Source organism: Micromys minutus (assembly GCF_963924665.1).
Source record: "Micromys minutus genome assembly, chromosome: 17".
Taxonomy (NCBI): Eukaryota; Metazoa; Chordata; class Mammalia; order Rodentia; family Muridae; genus Micromys; species Micromys minutus.
The window spans coordinates 28,344,780-28,363,837 of record NC_137952.1 but is presented as its reverse complement, the minus strand read 5'-3'; the positions used below and the strand labels follow the sequence as shown (position 1 = coordinate 28,363,837).

Here is a 19,058-nt window from a genome sequence, read left to right as displayed (position 1 = left end):
CCAGCCAGTGGCTTGCACCACAGGCAGACTTGAGACAGCTTGCTTCTGAAATAATGACATTTGAGCAGAGACCTGAGTGAGGGCTAAACAGTTGCTTTTCTCCAAAAGAAGATAGACTTGGAACAGGTAACACCAAGAGCACAGGCCCCAAGGTACACACATGGTCATCACGGTGTAGGCATAGCAAGAAGGTGATATGCCTGAGCGGGGACAGTAAAGGGTCCGATCATAAGAGGCTAAAATAAAAGGGTAAAGTTGCTTAATTTTATGTACAGTAGAAAACCATTGGTTTGTTTTAAACAGAGGGGCAATGAAATCTGATTTATAGTTTTAGAAGATCCTTCTGGTTGTTATATGGTAAATTCATACTTAAAATTCAAATAGAACAGAAGCAGAAGGAACCCAGACACCTTTAATCGCAACATTTATGAGGCAGAGGTCAAGTCCAGCCTGGTCTGCAGAGTGAATGAGACCCTGAACAGCCAGGACTACAGAGAGAGACTCTGTCTCAAACCCTAAGCAATTAAAAGGGAAAAGGGGAAAGAGCTATTAAAGGCCATTGTGGTTCACATGAGATATGGCAGAACTTCCAGTAGGATAGTGGACAGAGGTAGGAAGAAGTGATCTGCTTGGAATATGTTAGAACCTGAAACTTAAAGATGCAGTGTGTAGGCAACGGGGTGTCAGTGATGTCCCCTAGCAGTTGATGAGCAACCATGGTGGTGTTTCCATTTACTGGTATTTGATTACTTCTTAGTCATAGATGGACAGTTATGTTTTAGTCATTGTACCAACTATATTTTTAGCCACATTTTCATAACATAAAATGTTAATAAAATGAAGAAACTTGATATTTATTTATTTATTTATTCATTCATTCATTGTAACAAGATCTTACTCTATATCTCTGGCTGACCTAGAACTCACTGTGTAGACCAGGTTGGCCTCAAAACCATAGGAGTCTGCCTGTCTCTGTCTTCTAAGGGCCACCATGCACAGCAATATATGATGACTTTCTTTTTCAAGACAGGGTTTTTCTGTATAGACCAGTCTGGACTTGAAGTCTGCCACTTGAGTGCTGGGCTTTAAAAAACACCTCACAGCTGATGTTTTTAATATATCCATTTACTCTAGGAAAAACTTAACAGGTTTACTCCTGTAGAATGTCTTTGTACCAATTGGATTGACTATTTCTAAATGTCACTTTTTTGTAGTGAGAATGCAGAGGCTCTTGCTCAACTTTTGACGTTGGCACGGTGGATACAGACGGTCCTTGCCAGAATATCAGGTTATAACATGAAGCACGCTAAAGGTTTGTGGGAATCCATTTGTACTAGACATTTGAAAATTATTTCTAAATGTTTAGACTTTTAAAAATTTAATTGTATGTTTCTGAGCATTTTGCTTACATGATTGTCTGTGGAACACTTTATGATTTGGTGCCCTCAGAGGCTTGAAGAGGAAATTAGATCTCTGGAACTGAAATTTAAAAAGTTATGAGCTAGGTCCTCTGGGAGAGCAGCCAGTACCCTAACCCACTAAGCCATCTCTACAGTCCCCTAAATCTTTCATTTTTTTTACAAGTAATTAATATATTTGAAAGGAAATAGAGATTTTGAGTTCAAGACTTTTTGACTATCAGTTTACTTGGTTCCATCATTTTTCACAATAGAAAACAGAACAGTATATAATGTTCTGTCTTAATATTAATAAAGGTGTATTAAAGCTGTATCCTTGTGTGTATGTTTTTACAGCTGAGTGACAAATGTTGCCATGAAGATAGGCTTAGAAAAATGAAATTGAAGATCACTTAAATGTTTGGTGGAGAGGGGCTAGGGACAGGGTACGGTGAGTGAGGCCCCTGCTGTGCATACATGAGGGTCTGAATTTGGGGCCCAGCACGTACAGAGATGCTGGGTGCTGGGAAACGGGATGAATAGATCCTAAAAGTTTGGTGACCAAAACTGTGAGAGGTTCTGTCTGTAAAAATAAGGTTGAAAGCAGAGTGATTTATGTTCTTCTCTGGCCTCCTCATGCACATACATTAGCCTGTATACACACATGTCCACACACACATATATTATTTGTTGAAAAAGTGTCTTTAAGTTATAAATCAATAAATGAAGGCAAAGTCCAGTTTGTATAGTTTGGTTTTGTCTGTAAGAAGGGTTCTTGCAATCTTGTCCACGTTGTGCTCCAGCTCCCGGGCTTAAGCAGTCCTGCCTCATCTTCTCCATGGCTGGGACTATACACATTCTGCTTTCAAAATTAGTTTGAGGACCTCTCTTGATGGCAGGAGAGATCCAAGTCCTGTAAGTTGTCTTCTGAACTGCACATAAACCACTCCACACACCTGGTGTACTTGCACACAAACAGACACACACTAACATACATTTACAAATGCAGGTTTTAAAATTAAAGAAAATGAAGTAAATGAAGAAAAATATTCATTACCTATTAGAGAATAAAACTGAATATAGAGAGCAGCACTGAATGATGTCTTTAAGGAAAAACCCATATGTGTGACATTGATATGCAAAAAGAACGTCTTCTCAGTGTTATCTAAGCAGAGAAACTAGGGCAGGTTACTAAGTACTTACTAACATACATAAAGGGATTATGTATGGTTTAAGCAGCCAGAGAGTTGATTGTTAGACTAAACTTAGTCATGATTTTTATATCTATTTTTTTCCCTTTACTTTGTAAGGAGAAGCTCCAGCAGTTCCTCTTTTATTTAACCAAGGAATGGGGGATTCGACTTTTGAGTTTCATTCCATCCTGAGTTTTGGAGTTCAGTCTTCGTAAGTATCTAACAAGTTAAGAGAGTTTGTGAAGTGGAGTGTCATGGCACACACTTGGGAGGCAGAGGGGGGTGTATCCCTGAGTTTGAGGTCAGCCTGGTCTGTATAGTGAGTTCCAGGCCAGGCACGGCTACATAGTGAGACCCTGCCTCAAAAAAAGTTTGTTAAAAATAACCTTTTTTCCCCTTCATTTATAAAACTGTCTTTTTCTATTTTTTTCTCCCTAAATGTTTACTTAGTAACATTAAATGGCTTGAGATTCTTTTAGTAAAATGTGTGTGTGTGTGTGTGTGTGTGTGTGTGTGTGTGTGTGTGTGTAATTAACTATATATGTGTGTTTTGGTGGGCAGGGATCACGCTCCGTGGCACTCTGATAGAAGGAGGACAAGACTCTGGGTAACAAACCCACACTGTTAGGTCTCGCCACAGATGTTTCTCCTCAGAAGAGGCTGCTCCCTCACCCTACCTCTCCATAATCAGTGTTGACAAAACAAACAACAACTAAAGCTACAGGACAATCAGAATATGAAGGTTCCACCTAAATGTCGAATTTTGTTTGCCTGTCTGAAAAACCTTTGTGTCACTTTATCCTCAGTTTGTATTTCATGTACAATTGAAAGGCCCTCATCTGCCTCAAAGTTATAAAAGATGCTTTGAGAAATATATAATGTCCCAGATGAGGTATTGTTATTTTGTACATATGACTATCTCATATCTTTTTTACTCAATCCTTTTTCTTATTACCTGTCTTATTGCTACTCAAATATGTGTTAAAAGTGAAATTTGGGGGAACCAGAAACTGTCCTTCCAAGTACTTGTTGGGGTTACCTGTCATTCCTATACACAGCATGAATACACACACACACACACACACACACACAAAATGCAGAAATACTTTTATACCTTTTCAGAGTACCAAAACATAAGATCTTCTTCCTCCAAACTATTTTTCTTTCAGTCTGTCCTTCGTTGGGGCCTGGACCCTGCCATCTGTGCTCATTAACTGCATCTTTAGCTGTGTAGTTTTATGGTCCAGTGTCATTTTGTAAGAGGGTTTTCTACCCTTAGGAGGTTCAGTTTGGCTTTCCCTATTTTTTTGAATGAGTAAATTAATAGAGGTTCTAATCCCTAGTTTGATAAGTTTGACGCTTTACTTATTTTGATGTCTAATTTGATAGTTGACTAGATTGGATTAAGACTATTACCTTAATGAGACACACTTGGATTTGTTTGTCTATTTGTGTGTGTGTTTTTTTTTAAGTTATTTTATATGTATGAGTGTTTTGTCTTCATTTCTGACTATGTATCACTGTGTGCCTAGTGCCTGTGGAGGCCAGAAGAGAGGGCACTAGATCCCCCGGAACTGGAGTTACAGAGGGTTGTAAAGCTCTGTGTGAGTGCTGGGATTCAGATTGATCCTTGGTAGAGTGTCCGGTACTCTTAACCTCTGAGCCATGTTTCCCACCCCAGTGAGGATTTTCTTGAGAGAATTAATGGAGGGATGGAGTCCACATGGAAAGTGGATATTAGCATGCCATGGGAATAACAAGGAAGGAAAGAGTCCACCCAACATGTGAGCAGGCGGCTTCAGACTCCTGCTGTCAGTCATAACTTGCTTCCTCTAGCAAGCCTCTCTTCCATGATGAACTGTATTTCCTGACATCATGCACCTAAATCCTTCCTTCCTTAAGTTGTTTTTTTGTCATATATTTAGTCACAGCAGTGACAAAAGTAACTAATGTACTTAATGTCAAAAGAAATTGTTTCTATTGCTTTCTGACCTAATGAGGCTTCTCAGAAAGCAACAATTACTTCTAAAATACTGTACAAATTTCTTCTTACTTTATTTTTAGGGTGAAATATTCAAATAGTATCAAGGAGATGGTCATTCTCTTTGCCACAACGATTTACAGAATCGGCCTGAAAGTGCCTCCTGATGAACTAGACCCACGGGTGCCCATGATGACCTGGAGCACGTGTGCTTTCACCATCCAGGCAATCGGTAACACTTACAAAATCAAACCAGATGCTTCAGAGGGTTCACTGAGAGAACTCAGTGATTGAACAGAACATGCGTGCTTCCCTGCTGATGACTTGGAGGAGTTTCTGGGTCTGAGGACTGCTACTATTTCAGCGTATTGGTGTGGCCTGAGAACTTTTAATATTTATATCTTTTTCACCTCCTGTAGTAGCCCTGTGCAACTGGCTAGTATTTTGAAGACTAGCATTAAGCCCTGTAGTCAAAAGTGGCAGTCTTACAACACCAGATCAAGAACAAATGCAAAAGAAGAGGAATAAGCTCAGGACTTTACAGGGCGTTATTTTAAACTTTGAGAGAAAGAAGAAAATAGAGCCAAAGTCACAAACAAACAAAATTTACTGGGAGAGGAGTATGTGGTGGCCAAGAGAGAAAGGTCGGCAGTACTAGGTCTGAGCAATAACCTGTCAGATGCTTTGCCATATTGGAAGTTTCCCAGGGAAAGGCAAAGTAGGCAAGAAGCACATAGACAATAGTCTGTCTCTTTCACATCTTATTCAAGTGAGCTTAGATTTCCCTCCAATACTTTTTTTTTTTTTTTTGGTCACAGTTTTTATGAAACATTTTCATCACTAAATCCCTATCTGGAACAGTATACTCTGTCATAATTTGAACTGAGTAACATGTGTACACTTTCTTCTCCCACGTTCTTCTCTTGCCTCAGTCTCAGGATAGATTTTAGGAGCCACTCACAAACCTGTTAGACTCATAGCATTCGTACAGGCAGTGCATACCTGGTGTGTATCTACGTAGGCTGAGGCCAGCGTGGGCTCCACAGTGAAGAGCAAATCAAACCAAACTACAGCTAAAATAGTAAATTGTATAATATTTTTGAATTCATTATGTTTCTCTTTTTTAAGAAAACCTGTTGGGAGATGAAGGAAAACCTCTATTTGGAGCACTTCAAAATAGACAGGTATGCATATTCCAATAGACTTCAGCAGGTTCTGGGTACTGTTTCAGAAAGGGGATTCCTGAGCTTGTTTATCGGTGAAACATCTGCTCCCTCTCCTGTAAGGAGGAGCAGAGCTTGGTGTGGGGCACATGCTGCAGTCTCAGGAAGCATGACGGTTAGTGCTGCATGCTTTACCGAATTTTCCCAACCTCACTAGTTAAGTGGAATGCACACAAATTTCACATGACTTGACTGTTTTCCGGCCCTCCCCTGTATTGCTGAGCCTAAAACCAGATACATCCTGTATTTTCCCCTCACTGATGCTTCACCATCATATAACACTGAATATTAATGGATTCTGCTCTAGACAGGTAATCATGCTGAGCTAAAGATTAGACACTCGGGGCAGGGTAGATGGCTCAGTGGGTAAAGACACATGCCACGAAGCCTGGTGAACCGAGTCTCATCCCCAAAGTATACATGGTAGAGGAACAAATTGACCCAGGAGGTCACTGACCTCTGCATGTGCGCCAACATACATGTACTGTGTTTGTTAGGTTTATATTGCTATAAAACACCATGACCAAAAGCAGTTTGGAGAGAAAAGGGTTCATGTCAGCCCAGAGTTGTACTCCATCAGGAAGGGAAGTCAGGGCAGGAGCTCAGTATAGAAACCTAGAAGCCTAGAACCACACTCCCCATGGCTTGCTCATTTTGGTTTCTTACAGACCTCAGGACCACCTGCCCAGGGCTGGAACCACCTACAGGCCAATCTAATGGGACATTTTCTTAATTTAGGTTTCCTTTTCCCAAATAACCCCAGCTTGTGTCAAATTGACCAAAAAACAAAAACAAAACCCAGCACATGTGTATACACGTGCACACACATATACATACATTAACGAAAGGCAACCCTGAGTCTGTGAAATGCTCAGTGGGTAAATGGCTTGCCACTAAGATTGATGATCTGAGTTCAATCTCTAGGACACATATGGAAGGAGAGAGCCTATTTGTGCAAGTTATCGATGACATATTCATGTGTGCACATACACAGAAAATAAAAACTTTTTTTCACAAAAAGAATATACAACCCTGGTAACTAGTAAGTAGTCAAGAAGTACATTTAGCACTTGTCTAGCATGTATGTAGCCCCCGATTAAATTCTCAGCACTAATAATAATAATAACAACAATAATATTGTAATAGTAATAGTAATAATTATCATTGCCTGTCTCTTTAGTCCTTTTTACTCCTATCCCCAAAGGATCATGAACTGTACCTAGTTAGCTCTGTTCTTTTTTTTTTTTTTTTTTTTTTTTTTTTTTTTTTTTTTTTATGTGTGCTCAGTAGCACTGTAAAAACTAATGGCACCTGCAGAAGCTCCCTCGCCCACTGCCTTGCTAGGCCCTTCCCTCGTTTCCTGACAGGCGCCACAGGAGGCTCCCCCAGTCCTCATTGTGTGTCCCTGTAGTTTCCATACTGCTCTTGGGAAGAAGGTATATTTTAGTTGTCCCACGGCTTCTTTCTATCAGTTTAGAATTTCTAGAAATACAGTTTGCACAGGATTCAACAGCCCGTGTTTTAAAGGTCAAGCCTGGAGGCTCAGTGGTTAAGAGCATGATTGCTCTTCTAGAAGTCCTGAGTTCAATTCCCAACAACCATCTGTAATGGGAACCCAGCACCCCGAAGAGAGCAACAGTGTACTTACATACACGAAATAAACAAATGTTTTTTAAGAAGATTGAATCTGGAAAACAGAACAAAGTTGAGAACTGAAATGATTATAACATTTCTTTTTAATGGAAAACTCAAAAGTACAGTGAAATTTTATATACTAAAAATATTGTAGCTGGATGTAGTGGTGCTGGCTTTTAATGCCAGCACTTGGGAGAAGGACACAGAAAAGATTCCTCAGTTCAAGGGCAGCCAGGAATACATAGAAAGACCCTGTCTCAAAAAATAAAATATTGTGAGTCTTTGATAAGTATATAATGCATTAGTGTATAGCAGGCTAGGATTGGTTATTTATCACACTGACCTGACTCGCCATCTTTTATCATTTTGTCTTACCTCGCCCTCGATCCAGCATAATGGTTTGAAAGCATTACTTCAATTTGCAGTTGCACAGAGAACTACCTGTCCTCAGGTCCTGATACAGAAACATCTGGTTCGCCTCCTGTCAGGTAGGGATTTAATTATTATGTAAGTATTTACCTGTGTTTTCTTCTGCATTTATGGCAGTATATTTCAGCTAGGAGGTGACATTCTGTACTGATTGCAAACACTCACTGATGAAGTCTAACTTCCTGCAGCCGACTTGCCCAAATAAGTTGATGCACAACTACTCCTTAATGGTTGCAATGTTATTTTAAATGTATACTTTTGGCTGGGTCTGTGATAGCTCAACCCTTTAATCCAGCACCTGGGAGGGAGAGGCAGGGTGATTATGGTGAGTTCAAGGCTAGCCTGGTCTACAAAGTGAGTACCAGATAGCCAATGATATACAGAGAGACCCTGACTCCAAAAGCAAAAAATACTTTTTTAAAAAAATATGTTTGGAGCTGGACAGCACTCAGAAGGCAGAGGCAGGCAGATCTCTGTGAGTTTGAGGCCAACCTGGTCTACAAAGCATGTTCTAGGTCAGCCAGGGCTGTTAAACAGAGATACCCTGTCTTGATGCACTCCCCCTTGGATTAATTTAACCAAAATTGAGCTCAAGTTTGAATTCTCCACTTCTCTCCATGTGTTTTCCATTAGCTGTAGCTTCTGTTTTCTGACTTGTCTGTCTATGCCTACCTAATGTCTGTCTCTTTTACTATGTCTTGTTCCTAATAAAGAGCACAGAGAACACGGTATGGAGAATGAATAAGAGATACGTTAATCTTGTAATACTGGGTTTTAAAAGAGACGTTTACATCCAAATGATTCCAGATGACCCCAGAGCACCCAGTACTGCAAGCATACTATTATCAAGCAATATCAATATGCTGCTTCCAACTTTTACGGTGCATATTTGTTCCATAAGATCACTTTCAACTTGTTTGCTATTTTCAAATGATTACCATAACACACATATTTACACAATTATATTGCTGTCTGGGTCAGGGGCATGGAAGTTACATAATGCATTAGCTTTGGTTGTAAAAGCTGAATACAGGGGAAATCCAAGGCCAGTAAGGTTGGTTGTTAATATTGTTCTCTTAAGGCAGACTAAATAAATAGGCAGGATATTAAGCCAAGCCAAAGTATATTAAGTTGGTTGTGAGGTCCAGTTAAAGTTACAGTCTCTGAGAGTAAGAGATACTGTCATTAAAAATGTATCACATTCAGTCTGTCTATATTTTCTCCCAATATAATCCATATGATCTAATTCTGTATGGAAGGTTTTTTTTTCCTTAAATGGATTTTGTTTTCTTTAAGTAATTTATTTATTTGTCTTAATGTACATTGGTAGTTTGTCTAGGTATATGTCTGTATGAGGGTGCCAGATCCCCTGGAACTGAAATTACAGACATTTGTAAGCTGACATGTGGGTGCTGGGCATTGAACCCAGGTTCTCTGGAAAACCAGCCATTGCTCTTAACCACTGAGCAGTACACAGGAAGGTTTTCTGTGTTCTCCTTTCCATTGTGAGTTCCCTGCTCACCATCCTAAATCTGCTCACATACTATGTATTATAGTGCATTTAGAAATGTTGGTGGAAGGGATAGAAGAAATGTCTTTATAAAAGCCATCCTTCTGGGGCAGGAGCAAGAGCGGGCAAGGCTCTGGCATCACGTATTCAGCAGTGGCTTCAATCAGCTATACACAAAGTGGGTCAGTCATTCTGCATTTCAGAAGGGGAGGTGGAGGCTGCTAGGGAGTGGACCTGGGCCTCACAAGTGATAAACTTGTCCCCTTGTTTCTAGCAAATATTTCTTGAGCAATCTATTTCAGGTTTTTCTCCTAAATCTTATGGTCCAACTCTTAAGTTATATATAAGACGTTCTAGTGGCCTTTTATTCTTTAAAGTGTGGTGTGCTAGTCTCTGTTCTCTAGCCCCACTGTATCTCTATGTAATGCTTCCAGCTTGCATTTCATTCAAGCACATTACTGCTTCACTGACTGAACTATATCAACTTTTCTTTCAGTTGTTCTTCCTAACCTACAATCAGAAAACACACCATGCCTTCTATCCGTAGATCTCTTTCATGTTCTGGTAAGTGTTCAGTAAAATGATGTTGAAGTCACCAAGTTTATAATCCATGTTTTTTTCTTATTTAAATTCATGTTTTCTGTTCAAAATAATACATTTTTGATGTTCAGGGTGTTAAATTTGATGTTTTATCCATTCTTTTACAAATACAGATTTTACTGAGACATCAAAGTAATTTTTAAAACAAAAGCACATTTTAAAATTTGTGATTGGTCTTATAATTGGTTATATTTGATAATATATGTACAAATAAACTTTTTCTAATTCTGTTATTGCTCCTCCCCAATCCCTTTTAACTTATTTATATCATATGCAATAAATTACCAGTGCATAAGCTATAAATTAAATATATTCATTAATTATCTAGTGATAGAGAACAGGCCCTAAGTACATGGCAGCTTCCTTACAACACCTGTGGACTCTTGGGAATTTTATGCAGGAAATTTTATCCTTGCAATAATCTTATTCCTTTAAACCTATCTCAATGAAGAAAGCAGTGGTAAGGTTGAAAAGCATGGGTTTTGTGGATATCGGGTTAGCCAGCCCTCCCGTTATCCCATTTGTACCTTATAATCTAAGTCTGTACTCAGTAGCTGTCTACCCTGACTCTCTTTAGGGATCCCCTGGGGAGCCTTAAAAAGAATCCTAACAACTAGACCTTGCCTCAGAGTCTGACTTTCTTGGATTGGAATGAGGCCTGTGTGTCAGTGTTTTTTAAGAACATCCAAGTGTCTATAATACAGAGTCTTCAGTCCCACACCGCCGAGAACTACTACTAGGCCTACAATAAGTAGACTCAGCAAAGGGATGATATTTGGTGATGGCCTTTGCTTACCACTTATGGTACATTATAATTATAATCTGAGATATTCTGTTGACTATCACTAGGAAAAGTATGGTGGTTAATTTCAAAGCAGCAACTACAACAAAACTGCACCATTTGGTCCCCTTTACCTTTAGTTAGGAAGTCAGTTTGTCTTGGCCTTTCTCAGTTATCCTGCTGCTGTCCATTGTCCTTTTATAGGTAGGTGCTGTCTTAGCGTTTCCATCCTTGTATTGGGATGACACCGTGGATCTGCAGCCTTCCTCACTTAGTTCTTCCTATAACCACCTTTATCTCTTCCATCTGATCACCATGGCACATATGCTTCAGATACTCCTTACAACAGATGCAGGTAAAGCTCCCATCTCAACTGACTGTAAGTTCTATTTGCCTGTGAATTATATTTGTGATTAATCGTGTTATATATTTCTAAGTTTCATGTTATGTTATATGTTATTTATTCATGTATTTCTTACCAAATGATATTTGAATAGGTAAAGGCAGAATAAGCTGTAAAAGGGTAATTAGCTTAAGATATCTGACCGTGTAATTTCCAGCTACTGTCCAGATATGTAGAGGATCTGTTAGGACCTGTTTTTCTCCTTGTCTTCCAAATCGCTGCAGGTTTATTTCTACCCACATACACTCTGCCTTTTGCCAAGCCTTTCAGGAACACTTTTTTCCCCCCAGTTCCAGGGATAGTGTGTTTCTTACCTTGTTGCATTGCCATAGTTTACTTTAGTTATTTGTAGTCATTCCACTCCTTGTCTAGCTTCTCCTTTCTCACACTTGTTCTCTGATTACAGAGAACAATCATATTTTAAAATTATTCCCCTTAGCATCAAGTGTCTGACAATCTTTGTTCTCTACAGTAAGTATTCATTAATTTTTGAAAATTATGACGAGTTCCATGAATATAACATTACCAAATTGTAAGTATCCTTTTAGAGTTGTTTAATAGCAAATGAAATACTAGGCAACGGCTCAGAGGTAAAGTATTTGCTGTACAAGCCTGAGGACAGAACCACACAGAAGCTAGACAGGGCTGAAGCTAGACGGGGCTGGTGGTGCCACACAGGAGGCTGACACAAGGGATCCATGGAACAAGCTGACTTGCTAAACTAACTGGAATTGGCAAGCACCAGCTTCAGTGAGATACTCTGCCTCAAGAAATAAAGAAATAGATGAAAAGTGATCAAAGAAAAAAGATCATTTCAGTATCAGCTTTGGACTACCTTATGAATGCATGCACACACACATAAACACATTCATATACATACATGCATATATACCATATGTGTACATGTAAAACAAATGAACAATAAATAAAGTCTGGTTCTGGATAACAGTGATCAATAAAAACTACCAAAAATTCAGGAAATTTAAAGAAAAATCTGAAAAAAAAAAAAAAAACATGTTAAAGGGGACTGGAAAGATAGCTCAGTGGAAAGATAGCTGGAAAGAAAAACAGCGCTGGCCTCTCTTCCAGAGGACCCAGGTTCAATTCTCAGCACCTACATGGCAGTTCACAACCATCTGTAACTCCAGTTCTAGAGGATTCACCTTCCTCTTCTGACCACCCAGAGTACTACATGCATGTGCTTCATTGTTACAGAGAGAATCAGCGAAAAGTGTACTTTTGCCATAAGGTAATACAGAAAACTTGGAAACAATCAGGATAGTCATTAGTTGGTTGATAAATGCTTTGTGGTACATCTAGCCCCTGGAACATTATTAGTTCTAGGAAGGAATGAACTATCCAGTCCTGAAAGTGCATAGAGGATAAGTGAGAGAAGCCAGTGTGAAAGATACTGATGGGTATAACTCCAGGACATTCTGGGGAAGGCAAAACTGGAGATATGTGAGCACAACAGTGGTGTGCATGGGTGAGGGAGAAAAAGCAGAGACAGTGAGACTAGTCTGTATAATATATGTTATACTGGTCTATATAATGTATGTATATATGCCAGTCTGTAGAATATATGTATATATGCCAGTCTGTAGAATATATGTATATATGCCAGTCTGTAGAATATATGCATATATGCCAGTCTGTAAAATATATGCATATATGCCAGTCTGTAGAATATATGCACATATGCTAGTCTGTAGAATATATGCACATATGCTAGCCTGTAGAATATATGCACATATGCTAGCCTGTAGAATATATGCACATATGCTAGTCTGTAGAATATATGCACATATGCTAGTCTGTAGAATATATGCACATATGCTAATCTGTAGAATATATGCACATATGCTATCCAAACCAATAGGATGCAGAACACCATGAGTGATCCTTAGTAAACCTTGGTCTTGAGTCAGGTGAGGTTAGCTTACAGCCCTGTTTTACTCTTCTAATACTCAACTGGCTCTTTCAGGTCTCTCACCTCTCTGCATAAACTGTTTTCAAATAGTCAGTTTTATTATTTCTAATTTTATGAGTTTGCATTCTAAATGCAGGTGCCTGCATAGGCCAGAGGCATCAGATACTTTGGAGTTGTAGTTACAGAAAGTTATTAGTTGCCTAAAATGAGTGCTGGAAACTAAATTTAGGTCCTCTGAAGATTGGTGAGCTCACCTAGCCACTGCCCCACAGGCTTGCCACTTTCAAAAACTGTTTCACTCTGGGTCAGGCGGTTCTGGAACTCACTATGTAGTCCCAGGCTGTCCTTGAACTCTTGGCAGTCCTCCTATTTTATGCTCTAAGTGATAGGTTACAGGCATGAGGTTACTTTAGAATCAGCTTGTCAGCATGAACTTTTGGTCAAAATAATTGTCAATAACACACATGTAATGAACAATGTTGGATATTAGTAATAAGAGAAAGTTCTCAGTGTTTAGGATCTGAAATATATATAATTCTGGTTTTTTTGTTTGTTTGGTCGGTTGTTTTTTTTTTTTTTTTTTTTTTTTTTCCTGCTGTTTTGCTATAAATCTGATGCTTCTCCAGCTCAGTTAAGTTTATGGATTTATGTGTGTATATATACATGTATTATCCTCACATTTGTGTGTGTACCTGCCTGTGAAGGCCAGAGGTCAATATTAGGTGTCTTTAATCACTCACTATCTTAGTTTTAGAGACAGGTTTCTCAATGAACTGAGAGCTCATTGGTTAAGCTGGGCTGGGAACCAATAAGTTCTGGGGATCTGCCTGTTTCTGTTCATGTGAGTAGCTATGCCCAGATTTTAGATGTGTGCTGAAGATCAGAACCCAGGTTTTTATCTATTTATTTTTAAAGATTTATTTATTTATTCTATATAATTACACTGTAGCTGTCTTCAGACACACCAGAAGAAGGTATCAGATCTCACTAAGGATGGTTGTAAGCTACCATGTGGAAGAGCAGCTAGTGCTCTTAACCGCTGAGCCATCTCTCCAGCCCCCAACCCAGGTTTTTATGCTTGAGTGACAGGTACTTTATCTCCTTCCCAGCTCAGTTCATTGATAAACAAACAAACCAATAATGTCATTACATATATACATTTGTCAGACTCTTCAGATGGTTTGCTGGAACACATTTCACTATATGTAAAATTTACTTTGCCTCCCCTGCTCTCACCCTCTGTGCATATTCATGTATACAAATTCATATGCAGACATAATTTTAAAATTATTGTGCTTTTTCTTTGTATGTATGCTGCTGAGGATTGAACCCAGGTTCTAGTACATGGAGCAACACTTCACTTTTATCTTATAACTTGAATGGGGAAAGATCGATACAAACTCAATGTGTTTCCAAGTTGGGTAGTTTATTGTATTTGTTCATTTATTTGTGAAGAAAGGGATGCCTGTGCCATCATGCGCATGTGAAGGTCAAGCCAACTTACAGGAATCAGTTTTCTTCTTCTACTGTGTGGGTTTTGGGTATTGAATTTAGGTTGTCAGACTTGGCAGCATGTGCCTTTACCTACTGAGCTATCCTACCAACCCTGTTGGCAACTTTTAAAGACAAAGTATGCCTTTAGATTTTATTTTATTTTTTTAAAGATTTATTTATTATATATAAGTACACTGTAGCTGTCTTTAGACACACCAGAAGAGGGCATCAGATCTCATTACAGATGGTTGTGAGCCACCATGTGGTTGCTGGGATTTGAACTCAGGACCTCTGGAAAAGCTGTCAGCACTCCTAACCATTGAGCCATCTTGCCAGCCCTGCCTTTAGATTTTATTTGGAAAATGAAAAGCAATATGATGTCAAATCATTCAGAGAAACTTTATGATCTTTCAAATGCATTAATACATAGGCAATTTGGAAATACTAACTGTTCAAATGTCCCATTACAGTCTGTCATAGGAAACTGCAAGGTAGCCACTTTGTCTCCATTTCTGTATAGTAAACCTGAAGCTGAGTGGTTTAATGTAAAGGACAAAGCAGTTATAGGAATGTTCTAGAACCATGAATTTGAGGTTTAACACACTGGTTAAGGAGCTGGGTCTATTTTTTTTTCCATTAATCAATTTACTTACTTTACAAACATATTACAGATCACTGCTTCCCCTCCCTCCTTTCCTCCCAGTACCCCCCCCCACACACACACACTTTTCTCCTGAGGGAAAGGGAAGAAGCCTCCCATGGATTTCAACCCACCTTGGCATATCAAGTTGCAGTAGAACTAGTTCTTCTGCCAGACAAGGCAGACCAGTCAGGGGAAAGGAAGCCAAAGGCAGGAACAAAGTCAGAGCAGCCCCTGCTCCTGCTGTTAGGGTTTCCACATGGAGACAAGCTGTACATGCTACATGTGTGTGTACTGAGGTCTGTCCCATGCATGCTCTCTAGTTGGTGGTTCAGGCTCAGTGAGCCCCTATGGGCCCAGGTTACTTTATTCTGTAGGTTTTCTTGTGCTGTCCTTGACCTCTCTAGCAGGGAACAAATGTTTAAATGTGCCCTGCAGATCTGTCTCCAGGAGTCCCGCTTGTTGAGGGTGAAGAGGACAGTGAGGAGGCTCGCTGTGCATCTGCTCTCTTTGTGGAAGTCTCACAGCACACAGACGGGTGAGTAGCAGGCCACTGACCTGGGCGTCCCCTCAGTAAGTCCAAGTCTTTGTTCAAAAGCCAGGCAGTGTTCCTTTCAGCCATTTGAATTCTTGTTTTAAAGTCAGCTAAGGCCCTTTAGTTTGTGATTTTGTTTGTAGGATAGGCTTATAGTAAAGTAGATTAGAACTGTTTGTTTTAAATAAAAGTAGAAAACAAGTTGCCTTGTTACAGTGATTGTACCTCATACCTCAATGTAAAATGTGGGAACTAATTTTGCATTTATATTTTAATGTTCATATACTATCTAATCACTATATATAATGTATATAGCCAATATAATTTTATAAGAAAAATTGAGCAGAGAATTGAATTATGTTCACTTTATTTCCCTATACATATTTTTGTATTTTGGTGGTTCGTTTGAAAGAACTGATAATGTTGGCATGCTTTTGTTAGTTGAAAGCCATAGTTTGAGTCATATAAGTTGTACCATTGCGGAAGCCTCATACCCTACAGGTTACTGTCAGGGTTGATATAGGCACTAGGAATATACTCATTTTTTAGGTAATCCAGTCACTTTATTACTAAGTTTTTCTTCCTATTTCATTGCAAAAGATGGAGAGTTTTTTGTTTTTTATCTCAGTAATGGTGGGAAGAAAATGAAAGGTTTACAAGCCTTGCTGTACATTGCAGAACTTGGTTAGAGTCAAGATATTTGAAAATGCTTTGTTTTTTTTTCAATTGGATTTGCTTACTTTCACTTTGTGTTTATCTTTACCTAAGGGAAGAGAGTGCTGATCCTCTTCTCAGAGTCTCCCTGGTAGAGGCTGAGGCTTAGCAGAGTCTTTGCCTCATGCTTATAGGGCTTTAGAGTCGAGATCAGATGGGAAAAGAGGGCTAAAAACCCTACCTGATTAAAAAAGATAAAAGTTTAGGTTTCCTTTAGAAAATAGATACATAAAAACTATTGGCTAACTGTATACTTTTAAAAAATGCTTAGAAACTAAGTCATAAACCAAACATGATATTAAGAGGGGTCATGTTTTAAATCTAGTTTCAATCTGATCAATGTTCTGTTCTGGAATTATTGCCCCCAGCCTCGTTGGGTGTGGCGCTCCTGGCTGGTCCCTGTGGTTCTCCCTGAGGAAAGGCATCACCCCTTACCTCCGCTGTGCGGCACTGCTTTTCCACTATTTACTTGGAGTGACTCCGCCTGAAGAACTGTTTGCCAGTAAGTAGAAGGCAAAAACCAAAGAGCGAATGAAGACGTGTCTTCACTGACAAAGAGAACAGTGGAACCATCTCTGCCCTACCCATCATCGGTGCCCACCCTGAACCCAGGCACCCCTACCCAGGTGTAGTTAAAATTAAAAGTGAGGCCAAAATCCAGGATGGTTTCATAAGTGGTGAATCCTACAGGTGGTTCCTGAGTGTTTACAATTAAATCCTTGAGTTATTAGGATACCTGTGTGCCAGGGGAAAGAGAGGCGTGCGGCAGAGACCATGTTAGGCGGGCAGGCATGATGACCCAAGTTCAATCCCTACACCCCATGGAATAGGCTGAGTGTAGGACGGCATGAGAGCTCCCTGCCTAATGTACTTGTCGCCAAGCCTGACAGCGTCCATTCACTCCCTGGAACCCATACAGAAGAAGGGGAGATGAACTCTTCCCAGTTTTTCTCAAACCCACAACACACACACTGTAGTATACTCATTCCCCTCCCCTCCCCCAGTAAATAAGTAAATGTAAAAAGTAAATAATAATTTAAAAGCCAGATGTGGTGGCAAGCAATTCTAATCCTAGCATTTAAAGAAATGGGAGCAGAGACGGAGGAAATCACCCTGAACGCTGTGGCCCAGCTAGCTTGGAGACCCCGGTATAGAAGCAGAAACAAGACAGACCTGGATTAACAAAGTAGAAAGAAAGAACTTGACTCCTAAAAATTGTCCTCTGGCCTCCACATGAAAGCAAGGCTTGAGAGCATAAGAAGTACATGCACATGCATGTACATGTATGCATACAATTTATATATATATATATATATATATATATATATATATATACATACATACATATATATATATGTATATATGTGTATATATATGTGTATATATATAATATATATATGTGTGTGTGCAAGCTGAATGCAGTGGCACACAATTTAATCCCAGTTCTCAGGCAGAAGGGCAGGCACACATCTTGTTAGTGTGAAGGCGCCTGCTTTTACATAGGCAGTTCCAAGATTCCTAAGGCTATGTTATGAGAACTTGCCTCAGAAGTAAATGGTAGTTTCATAACTACCTATATGAAAAATATAACAGATAGGATATACAGGAAATTAGAGACGTTTGTCACCTATAAAAGAACTATTTAGACAAGAAGGTGACTTTATTATATACTTCACTTTGAACTTTGAACACATAACTATACTGATGGATTGAAATAATGATCAAAAAGGCCTTCTGAATGTCAAAAGTCTGTATTTACTAACAGTGTCATTTCTTTTACTTTTTCTAAATCTAGACAAGAGTAGAGAAGGCTTCTTTATTTACTATGTCCCCTTTGTGATACAATATTTGTTTGATTTTAAAAGTGACCAGAATTATCCAGAGAATCATTTTGTTCTTTGAGAGTACATACATAAATGAGGTCACCTTCACCAACTGTTATCCTTCTCTTGAACTCAGGTGGAAGTGATGAAGCATTGTCAGGGTTCCCTATAAAGTAGGATGTTCCTCTCCAAGTAATTCCTGTGTGCTGCTACACACAGAAAGTTCATGTACTTATCCAAAGCAGTCATTAAAAAAATATTTTCTTTTGTTAGGATTCAGGCGAATATAAAAAATACGATATAATTTCCAATGGTGATGAGTCCTGCAAAGTAAAGCTGATCATGGCCAGGGTCAGGACTCTTGGACATAGGTTGTCAAGGAAGACTTTTCTCAAGGAGACATTAAGCCAAGAACAGCATATCTGGAGCTGAGCTGGACAGAGAGTTGAAGAGCATGTCCTGTAAATGTATTGCTTGGTGTGGTAAGAGAACAGTGAGGACATGATTCCAGCTGGACACCTACTGTGCCGAGAAGTCCAGGAGGTAGCTAGATGTGTGCATTTCATCTGGGCATTTATGCCACAATAAAGGCTTTGTGAGCTCGAGTGTAGCTCAGTAGAGCATGTCACCAGTCCAGTCCCTGGGCTCTATCATCAGTAAAGTACCACCTGCCTCCACATACTACCCCTAAAAGAGACTGAATTGTATACTAAGTGTAGTGGTTAGTCATAGGAGCCATCTGATCCGGTGACTCAGATTTGTATTATTAA

The 19,058-nt window shown here is 39.3% G+C and overlaps 1 protein-coding gene across 2 annotated transcripts in view; it reads left to right on the top strand.

The window, feature by feature from the left end:
- Nucleotides 1-19,058, top strand: part of UBR1 (ubiquitin protein ligase E3 component n-recognin 1) — a 106,690-nt gene that overhangs the window by 73,966 nt on the left and 13,666 nt on the right. For both annotated transcript variants that reach the window (XM_080930920.1, XM_080930921.1), the window contains 9 exons: nt 1,215-1,312; nt 2,708-2,801; nt 4,655-4,803; nt 5,700-5,755; nt 7,821-7,917; nt 9,865-9,932; nt 10,954-11,104; nt 15,655-15,754; nt 16,834-16,967. In XM_080930920.1, coding sequence (XP_080787046.1) covers nt 1,215-1,312; nt 2,708-2,801; nt 4,655-4,803; nt 5,700-5,755; nt 7,821-7,917; nt 9,865-9,932; nt 10,954-11,104; nt 15,655-15,754; nt 16,834-16,967 — 947 coding nt within the window. The remainder of the gene's footprint in view (nt 1-1,214; nt 1,313-2,707; nt 2,802-4,654; nt 4,804-5,699; nt 5,756-7,820; nt 7,918-9,864; nt 9,933-10,953; nt 11,105-15,654; nt 15,755-16,833; nt 16,968-19,058) is intronic.